The sequence below is a fragment of the Lactuca sativa genome, chromosome 4 (genome assembly GCF_002870075.4).
Source record: "Lactuca sativa cultivar Salinas chromosome 4, Lsat_Salinas_v11, whole genome shotgun sequence".
NCBI classification, from domain to species: domain Eukaryota; kingdom Viridiplantae; phylum Streptophyta; class Magnoliopsida; order Asterales; family Asteraceae; genus Lactuca; species Lactuca sativa.
The window spans coordinates 11,316,295-11,336,007 of NC_056626.2; the positions used below are offsets into that span (position 1 = coordinate 11,316,295).

General features: G+C 34.1%; 3 protein-coding genes across 4 annotated transcripts; 2 read left to right on the forward strand and 1 right to left on the reverse strand.

Annotated features, from left to right (window-relative positions):
• The first annotated feature begins 395 nt into the window (after positions 1 to 395).
• LOC111887177 (AP-1 complex subunit gamma-2) lies at positions 396 to 7,571 on the forward strand. 2 transcript variants are annotated; one of them, XM_023883337.3, is made up of 18 exons: positions 396 to 727; positions 1,984 to 2,286; positions 2,367 to 2,508; positions 2,629 to 2,802; positions 2,907 to 3,086; positions 3,679 to 3,833; positions 3,944 to 4,034; positions 4,144 to 4,307; positions 4,396 to 4,450; positions 4,576 to 4,698; positions 4,791 to 4,886; positions 5,000 to 5,127; positions 5,221 to 5,325; positions 5,494 to 5,774; positions 5,921 to 6,253; positions 6,621 to 6,799; positions 6,965 to 7,069; positions 7,150 to 7,571. In XM_023883337.3, exons 1-18 carry the CDS (start codon positions 696 to 698, stop codon positions 7,243 to 7,245), a joined length of 2,742 nt encoding a protein of 913 aa, XP_023739105.2. In that variant the 5' UTR covers positions 396 to 695; the 3' UTR covers positions 7,246 to 7,571. The 2 variants fall into 2 exon arrangements, with proteins under 2 accessions (XP_023739105.2, XP_052626107.1); XM_052770147.1 differs by having other exon boundaries at positions 397 to 727; positions 6,618 to 6,799.
• An 856-nt stretch (positions 7,572 to 8,427) lies between these two features.
• Positions 8,428 to 9,261, reverse strand: LOC111887302 (uncharacterized). Its single transcript, XM_023883463.2, has 2 exons — positions 8,860 to 9,261; positions 8,428 to 8,637 (listed from the first exon to the last, which is right to left on the reverse strand). The coding sequence occupies exons 1-2, from the start codon at positions 9,259 to 9,261 to the stop codon at positions 8,428 to 8,430; spliced, it is 612 nt and encodes a 203-aa protein (XP_023739231.2).
• A 9,183-nt stretch (positions 9,262 to 18,444) lies between these two features.
• On the forward strand, positions 18,445 to 19,278 carry LOC128133361 (uncharacterized). The gene is made up of 2 exons (XM_052770756.1): positions 18,445 to 18,846; positions 19,069 to 19,278. Exons 1-2 carry the CDS (start codon positions 18,445 to 18,447, stop codon positions 19,276 to 19,278), a joined length of 612 nt encoding a protein of 203 aa, XP_052626716.1.
• The last annotated feature ends 435 nt before the right edge of the window (positions 19,279 to 19,713 follow it).

Consider the following 19,713-nt stretch of genomic DNA (forward strand, 5'->3'; position numbering starts at 1 on the left):
CGCCTTGAATAGATTTCATTTCATTCCACGTTTTATTATTATTATTATTATTTTACAATTTTACAAATTTAATTGTTAACAAAAGATCATCAAGCACCCTGCGTTTTACCCGCTACACCCCTGCGTTTTACCCGCTACACCCATCATTGGGTTGGAGAAGGGGTTTTAATTATTTAACGACTTTAACAATCCTCCTTAATAAATCAAAGTTTTTTTTGCCACATGTCATTTTTTCCTTCATTTTGACACATGACATTTTCTAGAATTTTTAAATTTTCTATTTTCCACTTGTCATTTTATTGTATTTTTCATTTTATTAAATTAAAATTCCATATTTAATATGTAAGGTAATATATACAAGAATACGAAGGAATTGCAGTTGAGTACTTATTTTCTGAAACTTTTCAAACCACAACAAATACTCGCACATCTTTTATCTTTTTCTCCCACCCTGAAAATGGAAGAATTTTGATGCTCAGATTCACCATTATCATCTTCACATCATCGCGAAGAGATCAATCAAGTCTCGGATCTTAATTTCTCTTCACAGATCACCGTAGTTGATCTCCCCCAGATCTCGACTGGATTCTCAGCTTGTATAATAATAATTATATACGCAATCGCTCTATATATTTGTCTTCTGCTATAATCTGGATCTGGTCGAGCTCTCTCGTGGCTTCCAAACGAACCCAGTCATGAATCCCTTCTCGTCTGGGACGCGTCTAAGGTAAGTTGCTTTCTTTTAATCGAAAATTGACCTAATTCGAGTGACTGTGATCTCGAGTTTTCTGAATTGAATGTTAGTGTGCGGTTGTTTACTGATCGGAGTATATGAAATGGTTTCGTTTAGTAACTTAATTGAATTATGGTGCGTAGGAACTGGTCTCATCTCATATATGTGTTCGATACTATAATGAGCTACAAGAATGTTTAAGATGTTACACTGTGAACGAGGGAGATATTAATATCTTAAGAACATAGTGAATGAAAAGCGTAATGACCAAAGTAGGAAGTCTGTCTGTAAACATCCAAATGAACTAAAACAATGGTGGGTAATTGTTCCTAGCCCCCCTTTAATCACAATATTATTATCAAGAATGCAAACCTAGAAGATTAGAACCATACAATTTACTGAATCCAACTAAGCGATCCCATTCGTCATTCGCTCCTTTAGCTTTCATTTCTCAGTGTCATTATCAGTCCAGCAGAATTTTCCTTAATATACTTATGGAGTCCATAGATGAGAAGTGGATGGGCAAAGCTTGAACCCAAGGCCAATGGTCTCATATAATTTGTAACGTCTAAGGCTGTAGAGCCACTTAATCAATTACATATCTTGATAATCAACCACCTGAGGGATCATATTCTGCTAGCATTTTACAATCACAACCTTTGTGGAATGGATTGTTACAAATACTAAAATACACAAACTACAACCACCAAGAAGAGTCATAATGGACTAATGCAACTAATCTGGAAGGATACTTATGGGGTTTTTAAACATGCGGCCGAGTAGAATACCTTAAGAAAATTGATTACTTCAATAATTGTAAGATTTCCCAACTTTCCCTAACTTTAATCTGACTAATTATTTATCCTGATTCGAATTCTTCAAGTCATCATAATCACTTTGATAACGCACATCATCCAGACACCCCGTTAGATGTAGACATGTTATGAGGGAAATCTAATATCTACCAAGATGTTCAATATAATTTCTTCAACTTCAAAGATTATTTCTTTATGTATCTAATCTTCTAAGCATAGAAAATGAGGAGGAATGACTGTAAAACCAACTTCAAAATATGTGCACATGTTCAATGGGGGGAGATAACTAACAAAACACAATACATTCATTTTGTCCTCATACCCATTTACAATATTAACATTACATTAGTTTCAAGTTGAAGTTGATTGTGATTTGTGCCTATATCTACATGACATTGGTTAGCTTGTGAGATGATGATTATTGTTCCTTTGCAGGGACATGATTCGGGCAATACGTGCCTGTAAAACTGCAGCAGAGGAACGTGCTGTTGTTAGAAAGGAGTGTGCTTCTATTCGTGCAGCAGTTAGTGACAATGACAATGATTATAGACACCGTAATTTGGCAAAGCTCATGTTCATTCACATGTTAGGGTATCCTACACATTTTGGTCAAATGGAATGCCTCAAGTTAATTGCAGCTCCTGGATTTCCAGAGAAGAGAATAGGATATCTAGGACTCATGCTGCTTCTTGATGAAAGACAAGAAGTTTTGATGCTAGTAACCAATTCACTAAAGCAGTATGCACCTACCCTTTAGTAGTATTGTTTTTTTAGATTGTGGACTTCCAGTTGATGAAAAATCCATTGTCATTTTGCAGAGATCTTAATCATACCAACCAGTATATTGTAGGACTGGCTCTTTGTGCTTTGGGCAATATAAGTTCTGCTGAAATGGCTCGTGATCTTGCACCTGAAGTTGAAAGGCTGCTGCAATTTCGAGATCCAAATGTTCGCAAGAAAGTAAGTCAACGAAAATATCCTTCTGAAATGTCATTATCTTTGAATTGTGTTGACACCATTAATAATTTTTCATATATTTCCACAATATGTTGTACTTATCTACATTCTTACAATGTACAGGCAGCATTATGCTCTATAAGGATTATAAAGAAAGTCCCTGACCTTGCAGAGAATTTTGTAAACCCTGTTGCTTCCTTACTCAAAGAAAAGCATCATGGAGTTCTTTTAACTGCAATCCAGCTTTGTGCAGATTTGTGTATAGTCAGTGAAGAGGCCCTTGAATATTTTAGGAAGGTATATTGGCCTTGTTTTTTACTTTTTTGATATTTTGATTGGAGTTTGTGAATATTTTAGGAAGGTGTATTGACCTTTTTGTTTCTTTCTCATTCTCTATCTAGAAATGCACAGAGGGCATAGTAAAAGTTCTGAAGGATGCAGTGAACAGTCCATATGCTCCTGAATATGATATTTCTGGGATTTCGGATCCTTTTCTTCAAATAAGATTACTCCGTATTTTACGGATCTTGGGTCATGGAGATGCTGATGCTAGTGATTTCATGAATGATGTCCTTGCTCAGGTCAGCTTCCATCTTTTATGTGATATCTTGTTAAGTTGTCAATGATATGATATCTAATAAGGTTTAGGTTGATATCCTCCATCCAACTATTCACTGTGTATACATTTGGTCATTCTGGATTTATTTCTACACATAGGCTCCCTAAACTTTTTAAATCCTCCATAAGTACAACAAAAAGAGTTTTCTAAGGACTTTTGATGAACAGAAAAATCTATAGGGATCAAATGTTGATAGCAAATAGTTGGTTTTTAATATATAGTTTTATTATTATTCACATATATACTATTTTTATGCTTTCGAAAATACATAAATCATAGGTTAAATACATGCAACAGTAATATACTTTTATTTGTTTGTTTAATAACCAACTATATTTGACCTACAAGTGAGATTTTATTAAAATAAAGTTTAGTGACCTTAAAAAAATCCAGGGTGATTAAATGTGTACACAACAAATAGTTGGATGAAGGATTTCAACCTAAAGTAAACCCCATCTAATATGGGATTTATTTATAGTCATTGATCTACATACACGTTTGGTTTGACTGTTGCTTTCAAAAATCATAAGTTGTAATTCATGAATAATGTCTAGGTGGCAACAAAGACAGAGTCAAACAAGAATGCAGGGAATGCTATCCTTTATGAATGTGTAGAAACTATTATGAGCATTGAAGATAGTGGTGGCTTGCGTGTTCTTGCAATCAATATTTTGGGGAGGTTCTTATCAAACCGTGACAATAATATCAGGTAAAGCATCTCCTCCCTCTTCCATGCATGGTAGTAAATATCTAGTCAGTCTTGATGTAAATTGTAAAATGAAATGATTTACTTTCAATTGAATATTATTATTATGGCAGGTATGTTGCATTAAACATGCTGATGAAAGCAATATCAATAGATGGTCAAGCAGTGCAGAGACATCGCGCAACAATCTTGGAATGTGTCAAGGTAATATTTGTAAACTAAAAGTAACATTTATGATTTATATAATGATGATTGGATTTGAATACTGCACAATTGCATATATATAAACAGTAAGTGCTCCTTTTTTATTCAGGATTCAGATGCTTCAATTCGAAAAAGAGCCCTGGAACTTGTGTATCTTCTGGTCAATGAGAACAACGTAAAACCTTTGACCAAGGAGCTAATTGATTATCTGGTAGTAAGTGACCAGGACTTCAAGGGAGATCTTACTGCAAAAATTTGCTCCATTGTGGAAAAGTAAGTAAAAGGGTATTTTTGTAATAACTAATATTATCATTTATCATATGCATTTCTCATTTTAATCTCCACTCCATTCTTCTTCTAGGCTCTCCCCAGAGAAAATTTGGTACATTGATCAGATGCTCAAGGTTCTTTGTGAGGTCCGTATGTACTTTTGTAGTAGTTTTCCAAATGATAGTTTATTTAATCTTCAATGTATGTTTAAATTGGGATTAGTTTTGCATTTGCTTACTGAAATACTAAAAAAACTATGAATGTTTATTAGGCTGGAAATTATGTAAAGGATGAAGTGTGGCATGCTCTAATTGTTGTGATAACCAATTCATCTAACCTCCATGGATATACAGTAAGGTCACTCTATAGAGCAATCCAAACATCATGTGATCAGGTACCATGAATCTTAACAAAAATATTTTGTCTAATCTTACTGGACGTTTTTGCCCTCTCGTATATATATGTTGTTTACGTGTTTTCAAACAGGAAGCTGTAGTCCGGGTAGCAGTATGGTGCATTGGAGAATACGGTGATTTATTGGTAAACAATGTTGGAATGCTTGATATCGAGGAACCTATAACTGTGAGTTTGTTTCTTCATAAATTGAGTTTGAAATACCCAAAATGCCCCACCCAAATCTATATGTTTAACTTAACTTGAAACTTGAGAAGAGTTGTTGTTGATTGATATGACAGGTAACGGAGTCTGATGCAATTGATGTTATAGAAGCTGCTATCAAGCAACACACATCTGATCTTACAACCAGGGCAATGTGTTTGATGGCTTTGTTAAAACTGTCTTCACGTTTCCCTTCTTCTTCACAGTAAGTTTATTTATTTAAAAAAAAAAATTCGTTTATTAAAAATATATAATATATATGGTGGTATCATATCATAGTGGTTATTGATTTTTGTAGGAGAATAAAAGACATTGTGAATCAATCTAAAGGAAGCCTTCTGCTTGAGCTGCAGCAGAGATCAATCGAATTTGATTCCATAATCGGAAAACATCAGAATTTAAGGTATGAAAATGAAATGATGATTATGTATGTATGTATGTATGTATGTTTGTATGATAATATTATGTAACTAAGCTGATATATATATATATATATATATATATATATATATATATATATATATATATATATATATATATATATATATATATGTAATGAATGGATTTGAAGGTCTGCATTGGTTGAAAGGATGCCAGTTCTTGATGAAGCAAGTTACAGTGGAAGAAGAGGAGGTTCAGGTGTTTCGACATCAGGGATTAATAATATTCCGAATGGGGTTGTTAAAATAGTTGATGCTCCTCTAGTAGACTTGCTGGATCTTGGTGTAGATGAACCTACACATCCACATCCACATCCACATCCACCACCTCCTAACTCTTCTTCAGGTGCCAATTTTCTTCACGACCTTCTTGGTGTTGGTGCTGACATCTCATCTTCTTCGCCACAATCAGGTTAAATTTTTAGTTTTTATTATAAAAGTTAAAATTTGATGTTATAATAACAATCAGAGCATGAATTGAATGAATGGTGTACCATTTGAAAAATGAATATAAAATATAGAGATTAGATATTAATATTGATATGTGTTTGATTTCAGGAGGTAGAAATACAATGCATGGGCATAAAAGTGGTACAGATGTTCTGCTGGATCTATTGTCAAGCGGGTCACCACCTGCTCCTGCTCCTGCTCCTGCTCCTGCTACTCAAAAAAGCTCATCTACATCTGATCTCTTATCCTTGACCCAACTTAATAATAATAATAATAATAATAATAATAATAATAATAATAACAATAATAAAGCCTCACCCTCACCTTTTAGTGCTTTGGATACTCTTTCTTCGTCTCTACCTACACCTGGCGCTTCCCCTATGATGGATCTATTAGACGGATTTGGTCCAAATCCTACTACACCACCACCACCAACACCTAGTAAGTATATATATATATATATTTTTTTTTCGATCCAGGTAAATGATGCTTAAAAAATAACAGCACACTGCTAGGAAAAAAATAAAATAAACTAAGTTTCGTGACTCGTTCTTGTTCATTTTACCCTTACATTCCAAACAACAAATTTCACAATATCCATCAATTTTAAGCCAATGGGAGGGAAAAAGAAAGGTAAAAGGGTTAGTGTGTTGATACATCTAGGGAAAACCTATTAAGTGATTCTGTCCTGATTAAGTAATAAAATCCAAATTAAGTGAAAATGAAACAACCCCTATTTCATGTATGTACTCCTTGATAAATATATTAAGTCAAAGCAAGGATATAATATTTTATTTTTGAACAGAAGAAGAGGAGAATGGGCGGACATATCCACCAATTGTTGCATTTGAGAGTGGTGCATTGAGCCTAACGTTCAACCTGTCTAAGCAACCCGGAAGTCCACAGATAACCCTAATTGAAGCAAAATTCACAAACAAGTCTTCCCAGCTCTATACAGACTTCGTCTTCCAGGCAGCAGTGCCCAAGGTAAACCTAAATTACATATCTGCTCCCTCCCTCCCCCCCTATATCTATAATTAATATATATCTCTTGCAACTTTTGTCCTTTTTGGGACCAAAATTGCAAAAATCAGCTAGGGACCCAAATTGAAAATTTATATTCTAACTTATTGTCTCATTTACAATCTACAGTTCCTACAGCTGCATTTAGAGCCTGCTAGCAGTAATACTCTTCCTGGAAATGCAAGTGGCTCTATAACACAGAAATTACGAGTCACCAACAATCAGCATGGCAAGGTATTTATTTATTTTTAATAATTCAATATAGAATACTACTCTCTTGTTTTATCACCGACTCACTCGTGACTCATGAGCAGAAATCAGTTGTGATGCGCATACGAATAAGCTACAAGTTGAACAACAAAGATATGTTGGAGGAAGGGCAAATCAGTAACTTCCCTCGCGACTTGTGAACCATCTCTCCCTCTTTCTCTCTTCCTACTTCTAGTGTTTAGTGCAAGTTTAAAGTTTTGGTTGGCTGAAAGTTGAATCAATTGTTGTTTCCCTTTTTTCGTATATTTTTGGGTGTAGCGTTTGGAATATTGAGTTAACAAGTTGAGCTGAGCGTCTTTTTTTTTTTTTTTTTTTTTTTTTTTTTGTATATTATATGAACAAAAAGATGTTATTGTATTCAATTGTGAGAACCAAATTTTGCCATCATAGGCATAGACACAAACTCATCAACCTTATTTTTTTTTTATTTTTATAATTTATTTCAGATGTCAAACAAGTTTTATTATCTTCAACTTTTCTATTATTGTTGATTTAGATTCAATAATATTACATTATGATAGATTTAAATTTATACATTTGTGTATCTGTAACATAGAATTCTATTAATACAAGTCAATCAAATAAAAGTTTTTTTTTTCCCTTTAACCAAACATATCCCGAAAAAAGAAAAAAACTTTACAGGAACTTTCTTCAATGTCATAATAAGGCAAAACAAGTTGCATTTCGTATAATATCTTGTAAAAATTATTAATTAATATCCTAATTTTATTTAAACCTAAATACGTCATTCGGAATCATCGTCTTCGTCCTCGCCTTGATCATCTGCATCATTCTCCCCAGCGTCACTCTCGTCGTCGGAATCTTCACTCTCGACGAAAATATCAGAATCCTCGTCTGATTCGTCAAACAAATCATCATCGTGAGATAACTCATGCAGGGGTTGAATATGAGCCCTATAAATGTGCCCCACCCACCAAATCAGCACGAAGGGCCTGATGAAGGTCGCGATCGTGTACTTCTCTTTTATTCACCCTATACTCTTGTGTACCAACGGCTACTCCTTCGACATTTGGCAAAACTTCATTTTCGTTGTATCGGCATATCACTCTTCCTTCGTCTTCAAGAATCATATTATGCAATATGATACATGCATACATTACGTGTTGTAACATTTTCACATCATATGACCTTGCCCCGACCGTTAGTACTTGCTAACGTCTCTTAAGTACACCAAATGCTCGCTCCACATCCTTCCTAGCTGACTCTTGCGCCTCTTTAAACTTTTTCCTTTTCGGGTCGTTAGGACATGTAAACGATTTCACAAAAACAGACAAGGGAGGATATATACCGTCAGTAAGATATTATCCACGCTTATATGCTACCCCATTTGCTTGAAAAGGTACATCGTGTGACTTTGCAAGGTAGATATCGTTGAATACAGGCGACTGGTCTAGCACGTTGATGTCATTGTTTGCACCAGCTGGACGAAAGAATGCATGCCATATCCAAAGATCATGTGATGCGATAGCCTCTAGAATTATCGTCGGCTCTTTGCGGTCGCCTCTCATGTACTGACCACGCCATGCGTTGGGGCATAATTACCAACTCCAATGCATGCAATCGATACTACCTAGCATTCCAGAGAATCCATGTTTGCCTTCATGCACCGTATACAATTGGTGGATATCGTTGATAGTTGGTTTGCGCAAATATCGTTGCCCGTAAACCAAACAGATCGCTTTGCAGAACTTGTACACAGAGTCCCTCACGGTACGCTTGACATCCTAAAATACTGGTCCCATTTGTCTGCGCCCATGCTGTATGCTAGCTGACGAATCGAAACTGTGCATTTTTGAATGGGAGAGAAACCTTTTTCCCCTTGCATCCATTTTCCATTGGAAATATGGAAAGCGACCTTCCAAATCGCCAACAATATGTAAAAATAGTTTCTTCCTCATCCGGAACCGACGTCGAAACTTTACAGCGTAGACGGTGTCATCTGCAAAATAATATTCTATAAGACGATCGTGTCCGGCTTCGTGATTTCTACGTAACGACGACTTTCTTAGGTTAGGTCGTGCACGTGATGTTTCACCAAGTCGGTTTTGATAGTACGTAACCGTTTTCGCCATGACGGAACCGATAAACTTAGCCTCTTCTACTGTCGTCGAATCGGATGATGAAGATGATGACATTTTGAGTAATATTTTTTAGAGAGAAATATAAATTATGGTTTAAAAATGATAAAATGTTTGAGTATTTATAGATTAAGAAAAGGGAAGGAAAAAAGAATATATATATATATATATATATATATATATATATATGTATGTATTTATGTATGTATGTTAACGGCTATATAGCCGTTTGAGTAAAAAAGAAAAAAAAAAGCGTCGGCCAATGGTTAGAAGAGAGAGAGAGAGAGCGGGACTCTCTCCCCCCTGTTTCTTCCCGCGGTTCCTTTCCCGCACCCACGGTGCGGTGTGCACAGGTGTGGTATCGGTTCCCGCTCATTTCCCTCACCCCACTCCGTCCGGCCTTATGCATGATCCATTGTACTCTATTAAGAAGTTTCATTGCATCCGACGCAAGAAAACCAAACGTATCAAATGTAAATGGTATAAACACGTGTTGATTTTTTATGCACGATTTTCATGTTTGGTGACATTGCATGTAGCAGCTTTTAATGCAACATGTACCGCCATGAAACCCCAGACCATCAAGCCTACGAGAGGGGATACCACTGTAAAGTCTATACATGTGTGTTTCCCTCCAACTCATCCAAAAATCAAAATGACAGTCGGTCTAAAGGTTGATATTTCTTCTGTCGGGTCAGTCAAGAAATTCACAGGAGCTTATTTCTTGGCGAAAACCCTGACAAGCTTAAACCAATTTTTAGTACTTCTTATCGATTAATACCATTTTTAATCCTAAACCTAAACTCAAACCACTTTTTTTTTTTTTTTTTGTTAAAACAAATTAAACCCAACCCATAATATCTTATGTTTCTAAATGAAGGGAAAAAAAACAAAAATATAACCTTTTCTTTAAAACCAAATTCTATTTTACCGGACTAATATTTTCTTTCAAACTAATTGTTTTAACTTTCTTTTTTAAACCTAAACATCATTTTTTATTAAAACCATTTTATACTCACTACCTCCTTAGCCACGTTTTAATAAAAAGAAAAAGAGTTGATTTGTTTAAATTAAAACCATATCAACCCTATTCTCTTTTAAATTTTCGTCCATCGTAAAGAAAAATAAAAAACCATTTTAAATGTCAAGTTGTTTTGGTAGTCAATTCACCCTAGAACCCTAGACACACCCCATCTTTTTTGGTTCTTGGTGTTACACGCAAAAGAAAAAATTGGCTAAAATTTTGTCAAAGCAAGACTAAACCTTATGTTCATTTATTTCTTATGCAAACCTAGTATTAGTTTGCATGTGTATCTTATACGACACGCATATCTATTCATTTTCTTCTCCATACCCCACATGATGTTCAATAAAGCAAAAACAAGAAAACGAGGGGCTTTAGATTCGTACAAGCCATCCCCTACTTCCATGCATCTACTTCACACGTCTTTTTACCCCATGCAAAAAACCTACCAAGCTAACTTATCCCATTTGCCTTTTCGGACGAGATAAAGACGAAAGATAAGATACATTATGGTGGTTTTTTTCTCATTTATACAACAACAAAAGATAAAATGGGAAATGCCATTATGAGTGATTGACTTTTACTCCATCTCATGGGCAAACAATGAAGAAATAAAAAAGAAACAATGATCGATTGATCTTTAGCAACAAGCAAGTGGATGAATGGAGGAACAATACTCAAGATATCTTCTTATCTTCTAACACTACAAGAAAATTTTGATTTAACTACGGAAAAATTCCGTAGCAAAATGATGTAATTTCGTAGCTAAACCTAAATAACTACGGAAGTTGCTACGGAATTTGCCAATAACATTCCATAGTAAGATTTCTTGTAGCAAAATGTTTAACTACGAAATTATAGTTCCGTAGCAATTTTGCTATGGTCATTGCTACGACGTCTATCCGTAGCATTTCAACTACAACACACTTTCATCACAATTCCGTAACAATGAATTTTGTAGCAAATTCCGTAGCCATTTGGTCCATAGCAAATTTCGTAGCTAATTGTTCCGTAGCAAATTCCGTAGCCATTTGATCCATAGCAAATTTCGTAGCTATTTGGTCCATAGCAAATTTTGTAGCTAATTGTTCCGTAGCAAATTTTGTAGTCATTCGTTCTGTAACAAATTCCATAGTCATTCGTTCCGTAGCAAATTTCGTCACAACTTTTTGTAGTCAATTTCATAACAATCGTTCTATACCGTTTTTTCTATAAAATTCGGTTATTTAATTTGACTTATTATATCAATTTACAAAAATACAATTAATATAAAACCAAAAATAAAAAAGTATTTCTATAGAAACGAAAAGACATATCCAACACATCAAAAGATACATATTTCAAAATCAAAAGTCGCTACAAATTTAACGAAAAACATTATTCGATACATAATATTCTATCACCATATTTGTATTTTGCTTTCATTGCAATGTTTGAGCACCTTTCTTTTCCTTTGATTATCACCATATGCTCCTCTTAAAATGAACTGTGACATCTTTCCTGAAATAAATGGATGTCAAATTACAAGAAATACCAATGTACTTATGTATTTATACCAATCAAGACAATGTACTAATATTTTTACCCATAATAGCAACAAGATATCATTTCTTACTGATATAGGCAACTATTTTCACATTGACGATGACATGGCAGCAACCGGTGTGGCGGTGCCACATCATCATTTTATAGGTTTTAAGTTACAAAATACAAATTACATTTGACTGGTTTTGGGGTAGGTGATGGTGGTGGATTATGAACCCGGGAAGTTGAAAGTGACTAGTTAAATATCTAAACTAATGTTGCTGAAGTTGAAGTATGTCTCATCCAAAGTTGTGGACAATATTTTTGGTTAGCATAAAGATCTACAAAGTACTAGAGGTGTTGGCTAAAGGTAAAACTGAAGTTGAGAAGTATATAAGTTAAGTATTTTCTATTATATTGATTTTTTAATCAAATAGAAATTAGAGAGTGGCCAAAGTGTGTTGTTAAAAAAACCCAACAACAAAAATTTGATAGAAGATGAAATATATAACCTTACGGCTGGTTCGAGAGTGAGATGGAAGTAAAGTTGGCCTTAAATGCCACGACCTACATACAACATACAGAGTAGATAAATAAAATTAAAATGTTATTACCCAGATTTGAACCATTGAAGCTGAACCAGAATTAGAGCTTCTGGATTCTTATGAGAGTGGTTAGAGTTATGCTAGACACTTCGACAATATTCGAAAAAATTATATACCTGACTCATATCAAACGAATTACTAGAAAATGAGCTAAAGTCAACACGTAACTAGGTAACTCCAATCCAGAAATTGATAATCTCAGCCAAAATCGCAGAACCTGCAAAATCAAATTTAAAATAAACTTAATTAAAAATCAATCTGTTGTATGTTAATAATGACCAAAACAAAAAGTACTTAAATATTTCCATTTTTGTAATTATATTCAACCTTTTTAACAAAGCAAACAAAAATGTAAATCGTAGTAATTACTCACAGTGAAACCACTAGAAATCAACGTAATATCATATTAAAGATCAATAACTCTCAATGCCCCATCATCACCATCATTACTCCTGCAATCCACTTGCATCATTCATAAAGAAATTATAATCATATTATAATTTCTTAAATAAAGTATTTTTTTAAATAAATCTTACAATCAGTCCATGTCTCAATGATTAGATGTTCCTTTATGTGCTTTTAGCCTTTACAGGTGAGTCTACGTGCAGCCAAGAAGAATCTTGGATGAGGCAATTTAGGAGATGGCATATCAGGGACTGAAAATCTTGTGGAATATAGTAACAATTACAATGGTGGTGTAGTGGATTATCTATCCAAGAGTTGGAGCCCAAAAGACATGATTTTTATGATAATGCTAGAACTATTATTAGATAACAACATGTGCCTTAAAGAAATGGAAGAATTTGTTTAATTTCTAACTTAGATTTAATGTATATTACACAAAAAAAAATAAAATTTTTTGGACTTCTGATTTAGATCATTAGATGGATATCATCTGTTTCAAGTTTTAGATTGTATAATCTATTTAGGTTATGGTTTCTTGATTAGGATTGCATCATGTGGTTTTTTATCAGGGTATGTTTAGTTCTTAACTCCAAGCAAGCAAGCAATAATCTCAGTCGAATAACATGTTGCTAGTTAAAAATATGATAATTGAACTATTCAATGAATGCATATGGATTTATGTGAACCTTATATATTTATCTCTGAGTTATGTTTTATCTATTTGGTTTGATTTGTAATGTCGATGGTTCTTTTAATACTGAGCACTAAGCCAATTAACACTACAATAATCAAACGAAATGTGTCGTGAACTTTTTCTTCCTTACACTCATTAACTCTACCACAACATTTAGAGAAGCTACTATGGAGTTCATAGTTCTCAAAAGCTAAACATTGTTCGAGAGGATCTAATTTATAAAACCAATTACTGGAAAATTGCTAAAATGGACAAAACTACTCTGTAACAATAGTACTTACTGAAATTAGACATCACAAACACTCAATTTAATAAGTAATTAAAACATTTTCTTTATTCTGGTCTTGAAAAATCTAAAACATTTTCTTTATTCTGGACCAGAATAAAGAAAATGTTTTAGATTTTTCAAGACCAGAATAAAGAAAATGTTTTAATTACTTATTAAATTGAGTGTTTGTGATGTCTAATTTCAGTAAGTACTATTGTTACAGAGTAGTTTTGTCCATTTTAGCAATTTTCCAGTAATTGGTTTTATAAATTAGATCCTCTCGAACAATGTTTAGCTTTTGAGAACTATGAACTCCATAGTAGCTTCTCTAAATGTTGTGGTAGAGTTAATGAGTGTAAGGAAGAAAAAGTTCACGACACATTTCGTTTGATTATTGTAGTGTTAATTGGCTTAGTGCTCAGTATTAAAAGAACCATCGACATTACAAATCAAACCAAATAGATAAAACATAACTCAGAGATAAATATATAAGGTTCACATAAATCCATATGCATTCATTGAATAGTTCAATTATCATATTTTTAACTAGCAACATGTTATTCGACTGAGATTATTGCTTGCTTGCTTGGAGTTAAGAACTAAACATACCCTGATAAAAAACCACATGATGCAATCCTAATCAAGAAACCATAACCTAAATAGATTATACAATCTAAAACTTGAAACAGATGATATCCATCTAATGATCTAAATCAGAAGTCCAAAAAATTTTATTTTTTTTGTGTAATATACATTAAATCTAAGTTAGAAATTAAACAAATTCTTCCATTTCTTTAAGGCACATGTTGTTATCTAATAATAGTTCTAGCATTATCATAAAAATCATGTCTTTTGGGCTCCAACTCTTGGATAGATAATCCACTACACCACCATTGTAATTGTTACTATATTCCACAAGATTTTCAGTCCCTGATATGCCATCTCCTAAATTGCCTCATCCAAGATTCTTCTTGGCTGCACGTAGACTCACCTGTAAAGGCTAAAAGCACATAAAGGAACATCTAATCATTGAGACATGGACTGATTGTAAGATTTATTTAAAAAAATACTTTATTTAAGAAATTATAATATGATTATAATTTCTTTATGAATGATGCAAGTGGATTGCAGGAGTAATGATGGTGATGATGGGGCATTGAGAGTTATTGATCTTTAATATGATATTACGTTGATTTCTAGTGGTTTCACTGTGAGTAATTACTACGATTTACATTTTTGTTTGCTTTGTTAAAAAGGTTGAATATAATTACAAAAATGGAAATATTTAAGTACTTTTTGTTTTGGTCATTATTAACATACAACAGATTGATTTTTAATTAAGTTTATTTTAAATTTGATTTTGCAGGTTCTGCGATTTTGGCTGAGATTATCAATTTCTGGATTGGAGTTACCTAGTTACGTGTTGACTTTAGCTCATTTTCTAGTAATTCGTTTGATATGAGTCAGGTATATAATTTTTTCGAATATTGTCGAAGTGTCTAGCATAACTCTAACCACTCTCATAAGAATCCAGAAGCTCTAATTCTGGTTCAGCTTCAATGGTTCAAATCTGGGTAATAACATTTTAATTTTATTTATCTACTCTGTATGTTGTATGTAGGTCGTGGCATTTAAGGCCAACTTTACTTCCATCTCACTCTCGAACCAGCCGTAAGGTTATATATTTCATCTTCTATCAAATTTTTGTTGTTGGGTTTTTTTAACAACACACTTTGGCCACTCTCTAATTTCTATTTGATTAAAAAATCAATATAATAGAAAATACTTAACTTATATACTTCTCAACTTCAGTTTTACCTTTAGCCAACACCTCTAGTACTTTGTAGATCTTTATGCTAACCAAAAATATTGTCCACAACTTTGGATGAGACATACTTCAACTTCAGCAACATTAGTTTAGATATTTAACTAGTCACTTTCAACTTCCCGGGTTCATAATCCACCACCATCACCTACCCCAAAACCAGTCAAATGTAATTTGTATTTTGTAACTTAAAACCTATAAAATGATGATGTGGCACCGCCACACCGGTTGCTGCCATGTCATCGTCAATGTGAAAATAGTTGCCTATATCAGTAAGAAATGATATCTTGTTGCTATTATGGGTAAAAATATTAGTACATTGTCTTGATTGGTATAAATACATAAGTACATTGGTATTTCTTGTAATTTGACATCCATTTATTTCAGGAAAGATGTCACAGTTCATTTTAAGAGGAGCATATGGTGATAATCAAAGGAAAAGAAAGGTGCTCAAACATTGCAATGAAAGCAAAATACAAATATGGTGATAGAATATTATGTATCGAATAATGTTTTTCGTTAAATTTGTAGCGACTTTTGATTTTGAAATATGTATCTTTTGATGTGTTGGATATGTCTTTTCGTTTCTATAGAAATACTTTTTTATTTTTGGTTTTATATTAATTGTATTTTTGTAAATTGATATAATAAGTCAAATTAAATAACCGAATTTTATAGAAAAAACGGTATAGAACGATTGTTATGAAATTGACTACAAAAAGTTGTGACGAAATTTGCTACGGAACGAATGACTATGGAATTTGTTACAGAACGAATGACTACAAAATTTGCTACGGAACAATTAGCTACAAAATTTGCTATGGACCAAATAGCTACGAAATTTGCTATGGATCAAATGGCTACGGAATTTGCTACGGAACAATTAGCTACGAAATTTGCTATGGACCAAATGGCTACGGAATTTGCTACAAAATTCATTGTTACGGAATTGTGATGAAAGTGTGTTGTAGTTGAAATGCTACGGATAGACGTCGTAGCAATGACCATAGCAAAATTGCTACGGAACTATAATTTCGTAGTTAAACATTTTGCTACAAGAAATCTTACTATGGAATGTTATTGGCAAATTCCGTAGCAACTTCCGTAGTTATTTAGGTTTAGCTACGAAATTACATCATTTTGCTACGGAATTTTTCCGTAGTTAAATCAAAATTTTCTTGTAGTGTTAGAAGATAAGAAGATATCTTGAGTATTGTTCCTCCATTCATCCACTTGCTTGTTGCTAAAGATCAATCGATCATTGTTTCTTTTTTATTTCTTCATTGTTTGCCCATGAGATGGAGTAAAAGTCAATCACTCATAATGGCATTTCCCATTTTATCTTTTGTTGTTGTATAAATGAGAAAAAAACCACCATAATGTATCTTATCTTTCGTCTTTATCTCGTCCGAAAAGGCAAATGGGATAAGTTAGCTTGGTAGGTTTTTTGCATGGGGTAAAAAGACGTGTGAAGTAGATGCATGGAAGTAGGGGATGGCTTGTACGAATCTAAAGCCCCTCGTTTTCTTGTTTTTGCTTTATTGAACATCATGTGGGGTATGGAGAAGAAAATGAATAGATATGCGTGTCGTATAAGATACACATGCAAACTAATACTAGGTTTGCATAAGAAATAAATGAACATAAGGTTTAGTCTTGCTTTGACAAAATTTTAGCCAATTTTTTCTTTTGCGTGTAACACCAAGAACCAAAAAAGATGGGGTGTGTCTAGGGTTCTAGGGTGAATTGACTACCAAAACAACTTGACATTTAAAATGGTTTTTTATTTTTCTTTACGATGGACGAAAATTTAAAAGAGAATAGGGTTGATATGGTTTTAATTTAAACAAATCAACTCTTTTTCTTTTTATTAAAACGTGGCTAAGGAGGTAGTGAGTATAAAATGGTTTTAATAAAAAATGATGTTTAGGTTTAAAAAAGAAAGTTAAAACAATTAGTTTGAAAGAAAATATTAGTCCGGTAAAATAGAATTTGGTTTTAAAGAAAAGGTTATATTTTTGTTTTTTTTCCCTTCATTTAGAAACATAAGATATTATGGGTTGGGTTTAATTTGTTTTAACAAAAAAAAAAAAAAAAGTGGTTTGAGTTTAGGTTTAGGATTAAAAATGGTATTAATCGATAAGAAGTACTAAAAATTGGTTTAAGCTTGTCAGGGTTTTCGCCAAGAAATAAGCTCCTGTGAATTTCTTGACTGACCCGACAGAAGAAATATCAACCTTTAGACCGACTGTCATTTTGATTTTTGGATGAGTTGGAGGGAAACACACATGTATAGACTTTACAGTGGTATCCCCTCTCGTAGGCTTGATGGTCTGGGGTTTCATGGCGGTACATGTTGCATTAAAAGCTGCTACATGCAATGTCACCAAACATGAAAATCATGCATAAAAAATCAACACGTGTTTATACCATTTACATTTGATACGTTTGGTTTTCTTGCGTCGGATGCAATGAAACTTCTTAATAGAGTACAATGGATCATGCATAAGGCCGGACGGAGTGGGGTGAGGGAAATGAGCGGGAACCGATACCACACCTGTGCACACCGCACCGTGGGTGCGGGAAAGGAACCGCGGGAAGAAACAGGGGGGAGAGAGTCCCGCTCTCTCTCTCTCTCTTCTAACCATTGGCCGACGCTTTTTTTTTTCTTTTTTACTCAAACGGCTATATAGCCGTTAACATACATACATAAATACATACATATATATATATATATATATATATATATATATATATATATATATATATATATATATATATATATATATATATATATATTCTTTTTTCCTTCCCTTTTCTTAATCTATAAATACTCAAACATTTTATCATTTTTAAACCATAATTTATATTTCTCTCTAAAAAATATTACTCAAAATGTCATCATCTTCATCATCCGATTCGACGACAGTAGAAGAGGCTAAGTTTATCGGTTCCGTCATGGCGAAAACGGTTACGTACTATCAAAACCGACTTGGTGAAACATCACGTGCACGACCTAACCTAAGAAAGTCGCCGTTACGTAGAAATCACGAAGCCGGACACGATCGTCTTATAGAATATTATTTTGCAGATGACACCGTCTACGCTGTAAAGTTTCGACGTCGGTTCCGGATGAGGAAGAAACTATTTTTACATATTGTTGGCGATTTGGAAGGTCGCTTTCCATATTTCCAATGGAAAATGGATGCAAGGGGAAAAAGGTTTCTCTCCCATTCAAAAATGCACAGTTTCGATTCGTCAGCTAGCATACAGCATGGGCGCAGACAAATGGGACCAGTATTTTAGGATGTCAAGCGTACCGTGAGGGACTCTGTGTACAAGTTCTGCAAAGCGATCTGTTTGGTTTACGGGCAACGATATTTGCGCAAACCAACTATCAACGATATCCACCAATTGTATACGGTGCATGAAGGCAAACATGGATTCTCTGGAATGCTAGGTAGTATCGATTGCATGCATTGGAGTTGGTAATTATGCCCCAACGCATGGCGTGGTCAGTACATGAGAGGCGACCGCAAAGAGCCGACGATAATTCTAGAGGCTATCGCATCACATGATCTTTGGATATGGCATGCATTCTTTCGTCCAGCTGGTGCAAACAATGACATCAACGTGCTAGACCAGTCGCCTGTATTCAACGATATCTACCTTGCAAAGTCACACGATGTACCTTTTCAAGCAAATGGGGTAGCATATAAGCGTGGATAATATCTTACTGACGGTATATATCCTCCCTTGTCTGTTTTTGTGAAATCGTTTACATGTCCTAACGACCCGAAAAGGAAAAAGTTTAAAGAGGCGCAAGAGTCAGCTAGGAAGGATGTGGAGCGAGCATTTGGTGTACTTAAGAGACGTTAGCAAGTACTAACGGTCGGGGCAAGGTCATATGATGTGAAAATGTTACAACACGTAATGTATGCATGTATCATATTGCATAATATGATTCTTGAAGACGAAGGAAGAGTGATATGCCGATACAACGAAAATGAAGTTTTGCCAAATGTCGAAGGAGTAGCCGTTGGTACACAAGAGTATAGGGTGAATAAAAGAGAAGTACACGATCGCGACCTTCATCAGGCCCTTCGTGCTGATTTGGTGGGTGGGGCACATTTATAGGGCTCATATTCAACCCCTGCATGAGTT

Bases quoted from the DNA above. Each gene is read 5' to 3' on its own strand.
- LOC111887177 (XM_052770147.1), top strand. From the start codon at position 696: ATGAATCCCTTCTCGTCTGGGACGCGTCTAAG. The intron at 728-1,983 runs GTAAGTTGCTTT...GTTCCTTTGCAG, and splicing joins TCGTCTGGGACGCGTCTAAG to GGACATGATTCGGGCAATAC. The intron at 2,509-2,628 runs GTAAGTCAACGA...TACAATGTACAG, and splicing joins ATCCAAATGTTCGCAAGAAA to GCAGCATTATGCTCTATAAG.
- LOC111887302 (XM_023883463.2), bottom strand. From the start codon at position 9,261: ATGTCATCATCTTCATCATCCGATTCGACGACAGTAGAAGAGGCTAAG. The intron at 8,638-8,859 runs GTATTTTAGGAT...TGGCGTGGTCAG, and splicing joins GGCGCAGACAAATGGGACCA to TACATGAGAGGCGACCGCAA.
- LOC128133361 (XM_052770756.1), top strand. From the start codon at position 18,445: ATGTCATCATCTTCATCATCCGATTCGACGACAGTAGAAGAGGCTAAG. The intron at 18,847-19,068 runs GTATTTTAGGAT...TGGCGTGGTCAG, and splicing joins GGCGCAGACAAATGGGACCA to TACATGAGAGGCGACCGCAA.